General features: G+C 45.9%; 1 protein-coding gene across 2 annotated transcripts in view; it reads right to left on the bottom strand.

Annotated features, from left to right (window-relative positions):
• Positions 1-15,430, bottom strand: part of LOC128752463 (neural cell adhesion molecule 2-like) — a 215,979-nt gene that overhangs the window by 48,383 nt on the left and 152,166 nt on the right. For both annotated transcript variants that reach the window (XM_053853691.1, XM_053853690.1), the window contains exons 3-5: positions 11,100-11,306; positions 6,927-7,070; positions 3,917-4,054 (exon numbers count right to left, since the gene is read on the bottom strand). In XM_053853691.1, coding sequence (XP_053709666.1) covers positions 3,917-4,054; positions 6,927-7,070; positions 11,100-11,306 — 489 coding nt within the window. The remainder of the gene's footprint in view (positions 1-3,916; positions 4,055-6,926; positions 7,071-11,099; positions 11,307-15,430) is intronic.

Raw genomic sequence — 15,430 nt, 5'->3', positions numbered from 1 at the left:
TGTGTCACAAGTGAGTGCGCTTTTCACCCAGCTGAAACCAAAGGTCTGCCCCACGGTTCAGTAAAGCTTCTGTTATCACCTGCAGTTCTTTGTCTTCTGGCAGAAATGTACGGCGGTGTTCCTGGTACGGCATGTTTGTGGTAAATAGATAGGAAATGTACGTTTAAGTAGAAGCTTCTGTGGTTCCTACAGCGGCTTGAATCTGACAGAATATCATCATTCTGCTCACCTCACACCACCCAAGTGTTTTTGATGGATGAATGCAATGGCACCACGTGCCAGGTTCCCATGAACAAGAATCTACTCTGCAACACAATCTGTTTCACATGAAGATTTTCCATCAATAAATACACTTCATTCAATGCCTTGAATGTTCTTTTGACCATTTGCAAGTGAATTACCTGAAATTGGATTCATATATTTTTTATTTTTTTGCAGGAAAATAGGAACACCTTTTTCATTCAAAGATGTGGTATGTTTTGATGCGTTATGAACCTTAATTGTACAAACAAAGATTGGTGTCCGTCTGAGAAGGTGATGGTTGCAGCCTGCCACCTCTTCAGGACCTGTATGTCTCCAGGACCCAGAGACGTGCAGGTGGGATCAGAGCCTTCGACCCTTCTCGCCCTGGTCATGGACTGTTTGTTCCTCTTCCCTCTGGCAGGAGGCTACGGTCCATCCAGACCAGAACCTCCCGTCACAGGAACAGCTTCTTCCCCTCGGCCGTCAGACTGTTGAGTTCCTGAACAGCCCTTGTTTATTTTGTTTTATTTTATTTTATTTTCAGCACTTTATTTCGAAGCACTTTCCTAGTTGGTGGAACCCCCACTGACCATGGCAATAAATTCTGATTCTGAATATGTGGAAATAGAATAATGAGTCTACAGTGCCACCCTGTTTTTACTAAAACGTTGTTATATCATCCCCAGGCGGCACAGGTCACGTCCCCAAACGTGGCTCACGGGTTAACCTTAGAAAGTATCCTAGTGTGGTCGTATGATGGTAATGATGGGCTGATGGAGCTTCACGAAACAGTGCCAAATTTTAAGACTTCAGTTTAACAATGATGTGAGGTTCCATTGAAATGGCAGTTAAAAAATCTGAGATCTGAGTGTCACACTATCTGCTGGATTTTACGCGCACGTTATTGGATCACGTGTCGTAAGGGTGCGCACAACACTGGCAGAGGGAGAGTCCTTCAACGACGAGTGAAGGTTGTGAGTGTTGGCGAGAGATATCGGAGTCATTGCTGCTGCTCAGTCAGTGTAATCGGTGAAAAATCGGAACTTGGTTGACACTTTTGCTGGGACGAGGTAATGTGTTCAAACGACATGGAGCGTTTTCCAACGCACACTGGGTAAATGAGAAGCCAAACAAATGTAGCCATTCAGCCAATGGAGTTGCAGAAACACAATCATCGTGTAAGTGTGACATGCGACATCCTAGTCATGGGTCGATGAGGTTTCATGAAACAGTGTCAGAGGTCACCAGATGGTGCTGTCTGCTGTATAATGTTTGGACTTGAACAACTCATTCGATGAGACCTCACATTACATCTGAACCAAGAGCGCCATCTAGTGGCCTCTGAAAATGAGGAAACTGTTTCATCAACCCTGCAACACTGTTTCATGATGCCTCATCTAGCCATCACTACTAAACCCACAGCCCTTCATAGCCCATAGAGCAGACGGTGCCATCTCTTTGAAAATGAGGACCCTGCAGCATGAGGCATCATTACTGGAAACAGGGATCAGGAAGTGTTTGTGAACACACAGTATTTGCTTCTGTGGTTCGCTGATGTAGTGTGTGTTCTGCGGTATTTTAATAAAATGATCCTGGAGAGGCGTGTCATGATCGATCCATGTTGTGGAAGAAGAATGACACAGGGAAGGAATCAAAAGACAGATTTAGAGTCCGATGCTCGACAAAATATCCAGTTCCAGTAAAAACATGATGAAGAGAAGATCAGATGAAACATGAATCAGTTTGGTCTTGACTCATCCCTCGCTTTCATCTCACCCTTCGACTGCACACTTTGCTTGGTGAGGAAGGAACGCTGGTGCGAGGCATGATCATGAGCGAACATGAGCGAGTTCATTGGAAACCCGTTCACTTGATCGGTCGAAGTTATGCAATTTCAGCGTCTTGAGAAAGATCAGCAAATCAGCAGATGAGTGAAAGTGCCTCGCTGTGGCTAAGACTCATCTCCATCTCACATTCAGCTGGAAGTTACACTGTCTCTGAAGCAAATTAAGTCGCACCTCCATTATCGGATATTTTGAAGACGCTGACCAGCGCTGACGTGTAGATGAGGTGTCACGAAGCAGTACTGCAGGGTTGATGACACAGTGTCCTAATATTCAGAGGCCACTAGATGGCGCTCTTTGTTTACAAATGATGTCAGGTTTCATGGACCGTGTCGTTCAAGTCCAAACATTTTACAGCAGACAGCGCCATCTGGTGGACTCAGAAAATCAGGACACTGTTTCACGAAACCTCATCTACACATCACCAATGACCAGGTCTTCAAATGATACTTCTGCCGTTGTGGGATGTTATTAGTCGAAGAATTAAATGCCAATACTCAGTGTTGCTGTTGATACGTCCATCCCTGAGCTAAATTCCAATCCATTCTGTTCTCTGTGATGATCTCTGCAGCTTGGGAACTAAACACACACCTGTCGCTCAACTCGGATCACGGAAAAGATCATCGACAACAAAGGGATCTCAGCTTCATTGTAGACACGTTTTTTTTTTTTTTTTTCATTTGCCAAACTCTGCAGAGTCAACATCTGGGATTACATCTCCAGTCATTGAGTCACGATGCATTTAATCTGGATCTGTGCCCTGGACTCCAGCAGCATCTGGCTCACTCAGCCCTTTGGGATTCTCAGACAATCTGAACCGTCACGCCTTTAGTCAAATGGAACCCACTTTCCTTTCCACATTAAAAAGCGGCAGCTACTTCAAACATCAGCTGTATTTCATGTTCATTTACAAGAATGGAGTGGCAGTCTGATGCCAGCTCACTTGCTGGAGGCATAGAGGGTTGCGTGCCAAGATATATGCATATTTCCACAGCATAAACACATGGAACGTGTTTTCAGACGCGCAAGCTTCTGGGTCTTCAAAGTTAAAAGAGTTTGACCTCCTGTTAGCTCTGAATTGGTCACCTTTACCTTCACCTTCTTCTGCCGCTTATCCAGGGTTGGATCCCCGAGGCAGCATTCGGAGCAAGGAAGTCCAAACTTCCTGATCCACACAAACCTCCTCCAGCTCTTCCCGGGGGATCCCGAGGCGTTCCCAGGCCAGACCGGAGACATCATCTCTCCAGCGAGTCCTGGGTCTTCCCCGGGGTCTCCTCCCGGTAGGACATGCCCGGAACACCTCCCCAGGGAGGCGTCCAGGGGGCATCCGGATCAGATGCCCGAGCCACCTCAACTGCTTCCTCTCCATGTGGAGGAGCAGCGGCTCCACCCCGAGCTCCTCCCGGATGACCGAACTCCTCAACCTATCTCTAACGGTGCGCCCAGTCACCCTGCTGAGGAAACTCATCTCAGTCGCTTGTATCCGCGATCTCATCCTTTCGGTCATGACCCAAAGCTGGTGACCATAGTTGAGGGTGGGACCGTAGATCGATCGGTAAATCCAGAGGTTCATCTTGTGACTCAGCTCCCTCTACACCACAACGGTCCGATACAGCAACCGCATCACTGCTGCCGCTGCACCAACCCGTCTATCAATCTCACGCTCCCCTTTTCCCTCACTGGAGAACAAGACCCCGAGATACTTAAACTCCACCACTTGGGGCAAGAACTCTCCACCGACCCAGAGAGAGCAAGCCAGCTTATTCCAGTCGAATTGGTCACACGTGAGAAAATTGATTTGTACGAAGAATAATGAGAAGACCACTCACCATTGACTACGACCGCGATGTCCACAAAGTCGATCTCGCCTCTCGCCTCCACGCTGGCCTCGCAGCGGTACACTCCCTCATCAGCTTTGCTCACCTGGTGGATCTGCAGGTTGTTGTTGGGCAGAACCTGGAAGCGGCCTTCGTGAGGAGTGAAACAAGAGGAATCACAAGGAGGAAAGAGATCAGCAAGAGGAGCAGCAGCGGAACATTTCCATCTCTGTCCATTCGCCTGTCACTCTCCACTTCAGCCCATTAAGCCGATAACATCCTCACTGCAGCAGTCAGTCAGCATCAGCATCGATCAGAGTGAGCGCTGAGGCACATGCATAACCACTGCAGGATCTTAACTGGGACGAAAGTTACTAACTTTATTCTGATTTACAAACGCCAAATTTGATTTTGTTGCTTTGTTTTGTTTTTTGTTTTGTTGATTTTCTTGCCTTTTATGATGGTGTTGAGATGTCAGGCACCAGTCCAGGACAGTCCTGCACAAGGGATGAGGAATAAAGTCCCGTGCTGCTGCACCAGATGAAAAGCCAACGGCAGTGGAAATAGCAAAGTCATTCTGGGATTGGAAGTGAGGTGACGTACCATCCGCTCTTCCCTGCGTCATGAATGGGGTTTCCATCTACCTACCCATATTCAACACTGCATTCATATGTTAATAATAATAATAACATAATTATATTATTATTATTGTTGTTGTTGTTGTTATTATTATTCACACTGGTTGTGTGTGTGTGACTGGAGTTGTTCAGCGGCTCATTAACACAGCCAATTTAAACAGTAGGTGCTGATATGCTCCACAGTGTCTGGATGTGGAGTGTCAGAAACAGCCTGAAGAGAGGTGGAGCTCACGGTCCGCTGGGTATAGTGTTCCGGTGACGACGCACTGCACTCTTGAGTTCCGCTTGTTACTTTCTTCTTTTCTACGTTTCAGTCATGGGAATTTGGACATTTATGAATGGATTCAAAATCATTCAAGTCTGAGTCGCGACCCTCGGCGGCAATATCTGGCGGGATTGTCGCGAGGACAGGGATTTCCCGGATTGGTTTGAGTTGCGTTCATAGTTGCGATCGCAACATCTGTTGGAGGGACTGGATACAGTCCTCACCTTAGTTAACCTGCTGCTCTAGCTGATATGGACAGCTTCAAACATAAAGAACACCTGTTCCACCCCGTCTTCACTCTCCTCTTCACTTCCTTCACTCTTTGTCCAGCACCCTGCACGCCTGATTCTGAATACTTGAAGTCATCTGCCTTCACTGCCTCTACTCTCCTGCTGCTGCTTCACTCTGTTAACACACACAGAAAACCTTGCTCCTCTCACTGTAAGTCATGACATCATCAGCAAACAGCATCCACAGAGGCAGCTCATTTGCCTCAACCGTCAAATGATCCGACGAAACTGTCCATTACAACGCAATTCATCCCCAGGCTTTATATTACTGTACTTAAACATTTATGTGTCATTAAACAAGACGCTCCTCATCATTGCGTCCTCATGATGCCGACAGCAGAAACAGATGCTTATTGCCACACGACAAGACTTTTTTTTCTATAAATTACTATCATCATCATAAATCATTTGTCAAATCATTGGCACTTTGCTGCGTCCAAGAAACGACTAGCATTTCTGCGCACTTCCACCAAGACAAACTGTAGATCTCCAAAGTTGAAATCATAATGGATATATAAATATATATATAAAATATCATAGACATTTTCCTCATTCTTTTTCCAAAGATCAAAGAATTCCGCTATCAACTGGACGAGTTTTGATCAAAGATCTCACGCAGAAATGTTGAGCTTTTGCATTGCGTGAAGGAATCAATGAGCTATCCGGCACATTTTTGGATGAGAAGTTATGAGTCCAATGAATTCACCAGAAGTTTCAGTTGAGAAGAAAAAAATACATAACAGCAGTGTGTCCTCGTGCTGCAATAAATATTATCTGAGGAGACGTTTCTGTATTTTTCATTTCTTTTTTCCAAGGATAATGTTGACGACCAGAGTTTGATGCATTTAAGAAACAAAGTGCACTTGAACAGCGTGACTGTGACTATGACCTCGCCACTTCAGGGTGGAGTTTTTCCCTCAACATGTGTGTCTATGATGAAAGAACTCTTTCATACGATCAGCATTATGAAAGAAAGCAGCGAGACTTGAGGGCCAGGACCATGACCGATAAAATACAGTCTGGCCATGGTCATATTTTGGACAGATATAAAAATGTCTCATTTGTGACTAGTCACGGTTAGATGAGGCTTCATGAAACAGTGTCCTGATTTTCAGAGGCCACCAGATGGCGCTGTCTGCTGTAAAATGTTTGGACTTGAACAAGTAATTCAATGAAACCTCACATCATTTCTAAAACAAAAGCACCACCTAGTGGCCACTGACGATCAGGACACTGTTTCATCAGCCCTGCAATACTGTTTCATGATACCTCATTTACCCACCATGACTTGTCATTCTATGATACAAACCTACAAAAGACAGGGGTAGACCATAATTAAAACCCAACAAATATGATCACTGTTTGTGTGAAGGTCATGTTTGTGATCCTCAGTGACAGTTTTTATAGACTTCAATAAGGAAACATTTAAACATATCTGAAACATCGCTAAGAATTTTGCTTCAGCTCTGTGACACCGCATCTATGATGTTAAATGCAACTCAAAATTGCAGTACTGAATATTCCACGTTGATTTTCACTCACTGGTAAATATTAGTGATTAGTCGATGAGGTATCATGAAACAGTACTGCAGGGTGGATGGAGCAGCGTCCTCGTTTTCAGGGGCCACTAGTTGGCGCTCTTAGAAAAGATGTGAGGTTTCATTGAATGAGTTGTTCAACTCCAAACCTAAGTTAGCAGTCACCCATTTCAGCTAATTCAGTACTTCATTGTTTGTCGTCCACACAAAACAAGGCTGGCAGACCACTCAGCAGTCATTTGCTGCTAAATATTACAGAAAATAAAAGGACAATAAAGGTATGATACTCACTGTGGTGCTCCTCTGTGATCTCTCTGTCCTGGTAATACCACACCACCACCGGTACCGGGGAACTGATGACATCACATACCACCTCCGCCGTCTCACCACGACGGAACTCCTGCGGTGACTGGACATCTCGAAACGTCAGTCTCTCTGCAGGAGCAAAGTGGACGGAGATGGAAGACATTTTAGCTTGGTGAGCTTCAGGATGAGGCGAATCAACATGATGCCCCCGGAAGAGGCCCCTGGAAGTAATTCAGTTTTTATCCTGGTCACGCTCACGCAGGTGGGAGTTTGACACTCATGGCTACCTTTTTTCAGATCTGAGAGTGGATTAAGAGAGTTCAAAAAATGTTTTCATTCGACTGCTTACCTCAGTTTTGACAACACAACTATATGTTGTCTCCAGTTGAATTGCAGTTTCAGGCATCCTTTTGAAAAGGCAACCACAGTCAAACCACCAGCATCAGCTCAGTGACTCATCTTCTCTGACGCATACAAATCACAAAGCAGCAGAAAGGGCCCCAGTGCCTTATTTCAATACCATGCTTTGATAAGTGCGGCGTTAATCTCAAACACCTGCTATAGTGGGTGCTCCTGTAAAGGCCTCTCTGACTTCAGCTGCGAGTGTTTTACATTCAGTTGTTGACTTATGCCCCGCCTCTCTCTCGCTGGTGTCTGGTGCCTCAGTGTCATTCAGGGGAAATCTGTCTGTACAGTGGCACCTTGGTTCTCGACCACAATCCATTGCAGACGGCCGTTCGAGAAGCGATTTGTTGGAAATCTGAATGGATGTTTCCCATTGCAATGAAAGGAAAAAGAACTAATGCGTTCCAAGCCTTAAAATAGTCTTTTGTAGGAGTGAATGTCGAGTGTCTGCTGCAGGTGGCTGTTCCTCTATGTGTGTGGCCGCTGCATGTGGGAGGGGTTGCCGAGTGAGTGAGGTCTCTCCAGAAGTGAAGAGGTGCCCGGTGCGTGTCCAGCTCTGAATGTGCGCTTCTGTGCAGTTTGGCTGTGACAAAGTCATAAACCAAGTCACGCTCTGTCCCAGACTGGCCTCATCCCTGTCCCAGCTCCAGCCCACAACAGGACATCAAACCCTGGAGTGAGCGCTCCAGCACCTCCCCTGTGACACTCTACCACGGTCCAGTGTGGAGACAGGAAAGGTTTTACACCTCAATATGAAGAAAAAACAGTCAGTGAATGGAGCTAACGGGACACGTCTGCATACAGAGGCTGCGTTATACACAATAACAAAGCGCCTCGTGGGTCGGCTGATCGGTCCGCACACAATATGTTTTTACGGCTTTATTCATGGACGTTCGAGTTCTGGATTTTCGTTCAAAATCTGAAGCAAAAAAAATCTCTAAAATTTTGTTCGAAGTCTGGGACGTTCGAAAACCAACCATGTACCAATGTATTTATTACCTCTCTATTCTGCATGCTCTTTTTCTAATTTGTAACCTTCCTTCCCTCTTATGACCCTCCTGATGTTTGGAATCCCCTGCACCCTGTTTCGTTTTTGCTGTCATTGACCGGCTGTGGTGTCGGAACTTCCGACATGCGAGCGAATAATTCAAGTTCAGAACATTGTCCAGTTTGTTTCATGAGTCAGTCTCCATGCTGGATCCCTTTTTCAAAAGTAGTTTAGAAGTGATCCTCATGCATTTATAAGCCAGGTGCACCACTGACCTTTCTACGGTGCAGACAGCACCACTGCACCCGCGGCTGATAGACTGCTGCGTCTTATGTATGAACCAGATCTGTTTTCATTCAAAGATTTTGTGGGTGTGGCTAATATTCCGGTGCGCTCTATCGTCCGGTAAGTCACAAAAGAACAAAAAGACACATTTATTTTATGGACATAATTTCCAGATATTTCATTATTATCAACAGAAGCCACTTCAGAATCAGTTACAGAAGTGTTGGTGTCCAGGTGATGCCATAAGAGCCAATAGTGTGCTGCAAGCTTTGCAAACCAATGTAGTTGAGTGAATTGCAGGGCAGCAATGAAAATACTTCCAGTTCAACAGAGCGTTGGTGAGCAACCAGCTCATTTCAAACTATAGTCGTCATGTTTTCTGGTTGAAGTGTCAAAAGTTTGAAAACTGCAGGGTGATGTCTCAAACTTTTTTGTGTTTGTCTTGTGGTTACACATGATGCTGCGACATCTTTGTACAGAGTCCAGAGTTTCAGGTTTAAAATAAGTCAAACTGCTCTTTGTGACATTGTATTGTTCAATTTCACGAGTGTCAACAAGACGATTAAGGGCTTCACATTGTTTACTGCCAAGCCACAGTTACATAACAGTGCATGCAATTGCAGGTCAACAGTTTGGTTCTTGCTTGTTTTCCACAGGAAACCTGTCGCAGCACTGAAGACACAGAGCCGAGAATGCTCAGCTCCGGGGCTGGCCTTGGGTTCCTCACCACACGCTGCCGTGGAAATCCACAGACATCCAGTGAGTGACATCCGGTCGCCATGGAAACAACCAAATTGGTTATGTGGTGAATGAGGCGAGAGCTGAGCTGTGGCAGGTGAGACAGACGCTGTGATGTTGCTGCTAATGACTCGCTGGGAGATGAGAAAGAACCAGGCTGTTCCTGATTTCCTCGGTGTGTAGACGTGTGTTTGTGTGCGTTTCCCTGAGTCACAAATCTGCTCCTTGAAGTTTCCTCCAATTAAACCTGTTGAGGTCCCTGACACAGACCTGTGCTGCATGTTTTATTAGATCATTTCGGAAATATACATTGTGAACATTTATAGCTTATACACTTATTAGAGTGAAGCCTCATCTTTTCAAACCAATAGCGCCACCTAGCGCTGAACACAAGAACGCCGTTTCATACCAGAAAGAAGTGGCTGAAACGAGTTTTTTCAGACGGGTGGCGGACGCCTCCCTTGGAGATAAGGAGTTCTCTCACTCGGAAGAGAAACGGACTAGAGTTGCTGCTTCTCCACAAAGAAAGGACGAGGTGGTTCGGGCATGTCATGAGGATGCCCCCTGCACGCCACAGGAAGAAACTGAGGGGTCGATCTCTTCACTGGCCGGGGAGCGTCACGGGATCCCCAAGTCGGAGCTGGTGGATGTTGCTCCGGAGAAGGCCGTTTGGTGTGAACTTCTGAAGCTGCTTCCTCACAACCCGGTAACAGATAAGTGGATGAGGACGGATGGATGGATTTCAGCCCGTCACTCATGATTTAGTTAGATACAGGTTTGTAGAGTTTGACTCTGTGGTGAGAGCACCACATTAATACCCACTGTGACTGGGGACGCAAAAGTTCCCTTGTTGACATGTAGCCTGGTATTTTTGGAAACATAGAAATATCTCTTATTCTGCACCCATTGTTTATGTGGAGAATAATTATGTGTCAAAAACTTGAGCCAAAGAAGAGACCTTTAAAAAAGTTGCAAGGTTGTTTGTTTGTTACGTTTCCTGTGTGACGCATCAACAGTGACAGTGGTTCTGAACAGAATAATTCAGTTATCGATGAAATCTTCTGAGTAGGCCCCATACTTTTGGAAATGGATGAATATCGATCCAACACTGAAGATCAGAGGTAAGTGTTCCAGAAAGGGCCGCGGCGGCTGCAGGTTTTGGCTCCATCCAAACAAGCACCCTCAGTTGAACCAATGAGGCGACCAGCAAACAAGCAGCAGTTGACTGACAATAAAGAGATGGCAGCCTTCAGAGAGTAATTGGTGAAGCTGTGTGGGCCTGATTGGTTGGAACATAACTCGCACCCGCTGCAGTCGATCATTCTTTAAGTCGAGAAACACATTACAGAGCCAATATGACGGCTTAAATGACGAATCTCACCATTTATCTTTCGGTCATCTGGTCCTTGACTGTCCGTTTGTTTAGCCGGCAAACAGCTATTAAGGACCTCATTTCAAGTCACAGATAAACAGTGCTGGAGATTCTCCCCGCCGATTGATGCATATATTATGCAGCTTGTAGAATTCCAGGTTGTGTTCTGAATCCAACGAACCACAGAGAGGTCTGTTCCTGCTCTCTAACAGCTTGTGGCTGGGTGAGGTGCGGAATACGAATAAGCAGGCTGTCTCCGATCAAAGTCTAATGCAGGAGTTTTATTCTCTTCAGGCCTCATGTCTCCTCAGGGGGCGAGCGCAGAAAAGGAGATTCAGGAATCTGCATGCAAGTCAAGCAGCAGACTTACGGTAGATCTCCAGCACGACGGATGCCTCCTCAGTGCGACCGTTGGCATCTGTGGCCTGGCAGCGGTAGATGCCTGCGTCTTCGATGATGGCGTTGTAAATGATCAGCCTTGATCTCGACGTCTCCGAGTGGAGCGCCATCCTCTTGGAGGGCGTGATGCGTTCGCCCTGGGGGCTGTACCAGTCCAGTCTCACAGGCTCGCCGATCGCTGAAACACACAGAGGACACAGCAATGAGCAGTGGAAGCAGCTGTTCTCGATGTGCATTTTTAAAACTTCAGAGCAGGCTGATCACACCGAGCAGATGACTGCACCAACAGATTCTCACTTTTCAGGGGTCAAATATTTTCAAGTGGATGTTTAACTCCTCAACGATACAAAAGTGAAGCCCTGTGAATGGTTAACCTCCAAACCTGTGACAACCCCTCGGGCTTTATGGATTTGGGAGGGGCCGTAAGTAAGTTTGGAGAAGTTAATAATGAGCAAATCTATACCTCATATAATGTTTCACTGTCAAATAGAACTCTGGTTAGTTCGGATCATAATCCTCAAGTCCAAAACGGACTCATGATTCCCGATACTGGACACTAGGTGGCGCAGCTTGGATGAACCGGCCAATGATCGAAAAGCACAGAGGCGCTTATCCACCAGTCAAGGGACTGTCTGCCTGGTCCTCCTGGCAGGTCAAAAGACTCGATTTTGGGAGTCTTCTTGCTTCTCGCTCCAGTTCTTCTTGCCATTTGTCCTGTCCAGCACTTTCTTGCCTCGCTCTCTTGTAAACTTTGTACAAGACTCTTACAACTTCGCTTGCACTTTCTTGCTACCAGTATCTTAGCAGTGTCTCAACGCTGCATCTTGCTGCTCTTACTGCTCTGGGGTACTTGGAACCTCCCTCACCCAAGGTTTTCACTGGATCGTCCTGTCCATACGGCAGCGCAAAGCTTGTCGGCCTTAGTGCTTCACTGCCTGCGCTACACTGTGTCACCTGAAGCTGGTGACACAGCTTCTTCTAGTGAACAGTGAGTGAGCGCGCAAGACAACCTGATCATTATGGACCATCAACTGGCGGCGGTGCCGCAGGTTGTTACGTCTGAACTGAGTAAAGTTATGTTTTCGGTTGGTGGCGCCAACTTGTTCAGCAAAGGTCACTTCCCAGCTGCAACGAAGGACCCTCGACAGCCAGGAGGCTCTCCAAGGACGCCACCTCCACCTGGACACAGCGATTCCATCTCTGCCCTGAGAGCCAGGGCGCCTCCCTCCGGAAGGTGTGTTGGGGTTCTTATTAATCTGAGCTTGACAGTTAGACTTGTCAGTCACAACTTTCCCATCAGGTTTACACAGGTGTCTGAGATCACTTTGACATTCCATCACGGCTGACTTACGTCTCCCACCGCGATATTGAAGGGACCATCTGCATTTCATTGTCTCCTGTTCCATCTGTTCTGCTTTTCTTTAATAAACTCATGAGATGACGTTGGGCGTACTTGCGTGTATTATAATCAATCTAAGAGCCTCTGATTGGTGAAGAGCATTAAATCAAGACAGTTAAGTCGTGACTTCAGACAGAGATTGATAAAGCAGTTTTATGAATGAATTTATGGTTAATTCATTAAAGTAAAGTGTTAATCACCAGATCTTAATAGTTTCCTGGCTACTTTATTACAGGTGGTGCCCCAAATTTTGAGGTGATATTTTTATATTTTTATAATTTTTAGAATATCCCTGTCACAGCCGTGGATTTTCCCAACAGGTCAATAGAACCACATGCTGTCGGCAGCGGCTCATATGAAAGAAAGAGAGGTTGGGGACAGGTTTAAAGCACTGCTTCCCCCGGTGCAGGAACTGACAGGCCGAGTCACATGCCGGAGACCTGACTGGTGGGCTCCTATTTTGGGTTGTAAATAAAGAGAGTGTATTCATACATTAGCTTCAGTCAGTTTTCAGATGGTTGACCGGAGGTTAGACGAGTGGAAGAGCTGGACACAAGATGTGTGAGTTCTTTTTCACCTGCGTCAGCAGCTGATTCTGCTTCAGCAGCCAAAGACAGAGTTTTTCCCTTTCCCCTCTGCGTTTGTGATTTAGAAGGTTAAACACTCAATTGTATCCACCTCCAGATTTGTTTAACCTGAGTGGAGACCGCAGATTAGATAAAGTGAGTTTCCTGGGTTTCTCTATCTGCAGACCCAGAAGGGAAACAAAGTGACAGCCGTACAGAGGTGCGTGCTGGTTGTTATCGCCCAAACATCCCTGACCCATGACCAGACTATTTTAGAGACACAGCTTGGACAAATGAAGACGGACTAAAAGGAAACAAGTCTTGATCCTGTCCGCTACAGTTTGCAGCTCCTTGCTGTTTCCCTCTTTTCCACCCGAGCTCACTTGTCTTCACTCTCTTACCACGCAACCTCAGTCTGGTATTTACCGTCGCGAATCTTGCCAAGATTGAAGCCTCCGCTGTATTTCTGTTTTAAAACCAGAGTAACTGATGCACATAACTCAATATCAGAGAAGAAAGAGAATCATGTGAAGCTCTTCACATCACTTTTCATTCCGCTGACACATTCGACATCCCAGACAGATTTTATCCACGCGTACTTTTCAATCTGAAGCGCTCAATGAAAGCCATTTTTTTTCCCATAATAAAACCCTTTAATGTGGCTCCCCAGTGGAACTAATTTGGTGTCAGTGTTGCTGTCACCCCCAGTTTTTAGGAAGTTAAAAGTGGAAGATAATTACTTTAATTCAATTCAAATGAACGCTTTGATCATTTAATCCAGGATCTGAGACATGCATGGCATCGAATCATGCAGTTGTTTACAATATTTAATGTATGCAGCGACATCAAAGTCCATGAGAGAGTGATTTGTTTATCCATTTAAATGGACCTATTGTTTTCAAAAACCGTTCCATACGATTTCCAAATAGATGTTTTCACTGATTTTACGATTGTCCTATTCATTATGTTGTTCCTTACGGCACATTTCACATTGACGTGATGACAACACAGGGTGCTTTGGGTTTCTTGCACGTGCTACACACCGTTGCAGACATTTAATGAAGTCACTACATGCTTGTCATTTTCCACCTGCCTCATACTCTAAAAACAAAGTCCATTTGGTCTGAAGAAAAAAACAGATGTCTCAAATCCAAATATCATTTCCGCAAAGGCGTGGGCCAGCAATTCTGCGGCAAATAAATGTTTGAATGGCTTCTGTAATCGAAGGTACGGGAGGCGTCCCCCTCCCTATCTCCCCTCTCAGCAGGCCTCCACTCTTCTAGCTTTAGCTCCATGGTGAGCAAGCTGGCAGAATGGAGGGGTGGGATCGCAGGAGGTGGACTGGTGCTGCCAGAAAGGGTTGCCACCCCATGGAGTATCTGGCGTCTGCTGTGACCAACTGTGGAGGAAACCATGAGGAAGCAGCAGAGAGGGAAGGGGGGTCAAAGAGTCTCTCGCCACATGCAAGCAGAAATGATCATGACCTGGTTTTGTTGTGTTGTGTTTGTCGTCCTGCCTGTTTGCAAAATAACTTGAAAAGGAATTTCAATGAAACTTTCTGGAATTGTTAATAATGGGTTGTGATGGGTCGCTGAGGTTTCATGAAGCAGTGTTCCAGGGTTGAGGAAACAGGGTCTGAACAGTGTCTTCTCATCGGTGTCTGAGAGGATGGGTAGGATGTAGGAGGAAGGCACACTGCCGCTTGCTGGACAGCGAATACCATGTCATTTCTCAGTGAGCCTGAGGAGTCTACCGGCAGTGAAGCGCCTCATCACAAGATCAGGAGGATACACTACATCCACTTCTGAAACAACGGGCAGCAAGTCCTAATCTAGGCCTGTGTCACCTCAGTAGCATAGCTATATGAAGACTGTCCAAAATATGCACTGTGTTTCTGCTAATTTCTTCTAAAACATACACGAAAACACTCGCTCAGGTTTACTTTCAGTCATGAAATGTATGTCCATTAAAGTCATAGCGGATGTTGGCCATCATTTCATATCTGAGCTGACTTTAGGCTGACGATGACTCCTCCTGTTTGGAGCTATATGTGAAACAAAGGGATCGTGCTGATGTTCAGCTCGCTTGCCTGAGGAACCCTTCCTTGAGACGTGCTTCTTTGACTTCTGAAAAAGCCCCTTAAGGGTTGCTCAGGATAAATGTATCTGATAACTTACCTGTTACGTAATTCAATGGGTTTTAATGTACATTAAAGCCTTTGTTGATGAAGTCTGTGCGGTTACCTGGATGTAACTGCAGTTCTATGACTACACACGGATCCCCGTTCGCCAGCTGGGTCTTCTCTCCATTGTCCACAGGGAAGAGCTACTGGATCCT

This window comes from Synchiropus splendidus, chromosome 1 (assembly GCF_027744825.2).
Source record: "Synchiropus splendidus isolate RoL2022-P1 chromosome 1, RoL_Sspl_1.0, whole genome shotgun sequence".
NCBI classification, from domain to species: domain Eukaryota; kingdom Metazoa; phylum Chordata; class Actinopteri; order Syngnathiformes; family Callionymidae; genus Synchiropus; species Synchiropus splendidus.
The sequence above is the reverse complement of the archived record's forward strand: the minus strand, read 5'-3'. Positions and strand labels throughout refer to the sequence as shown.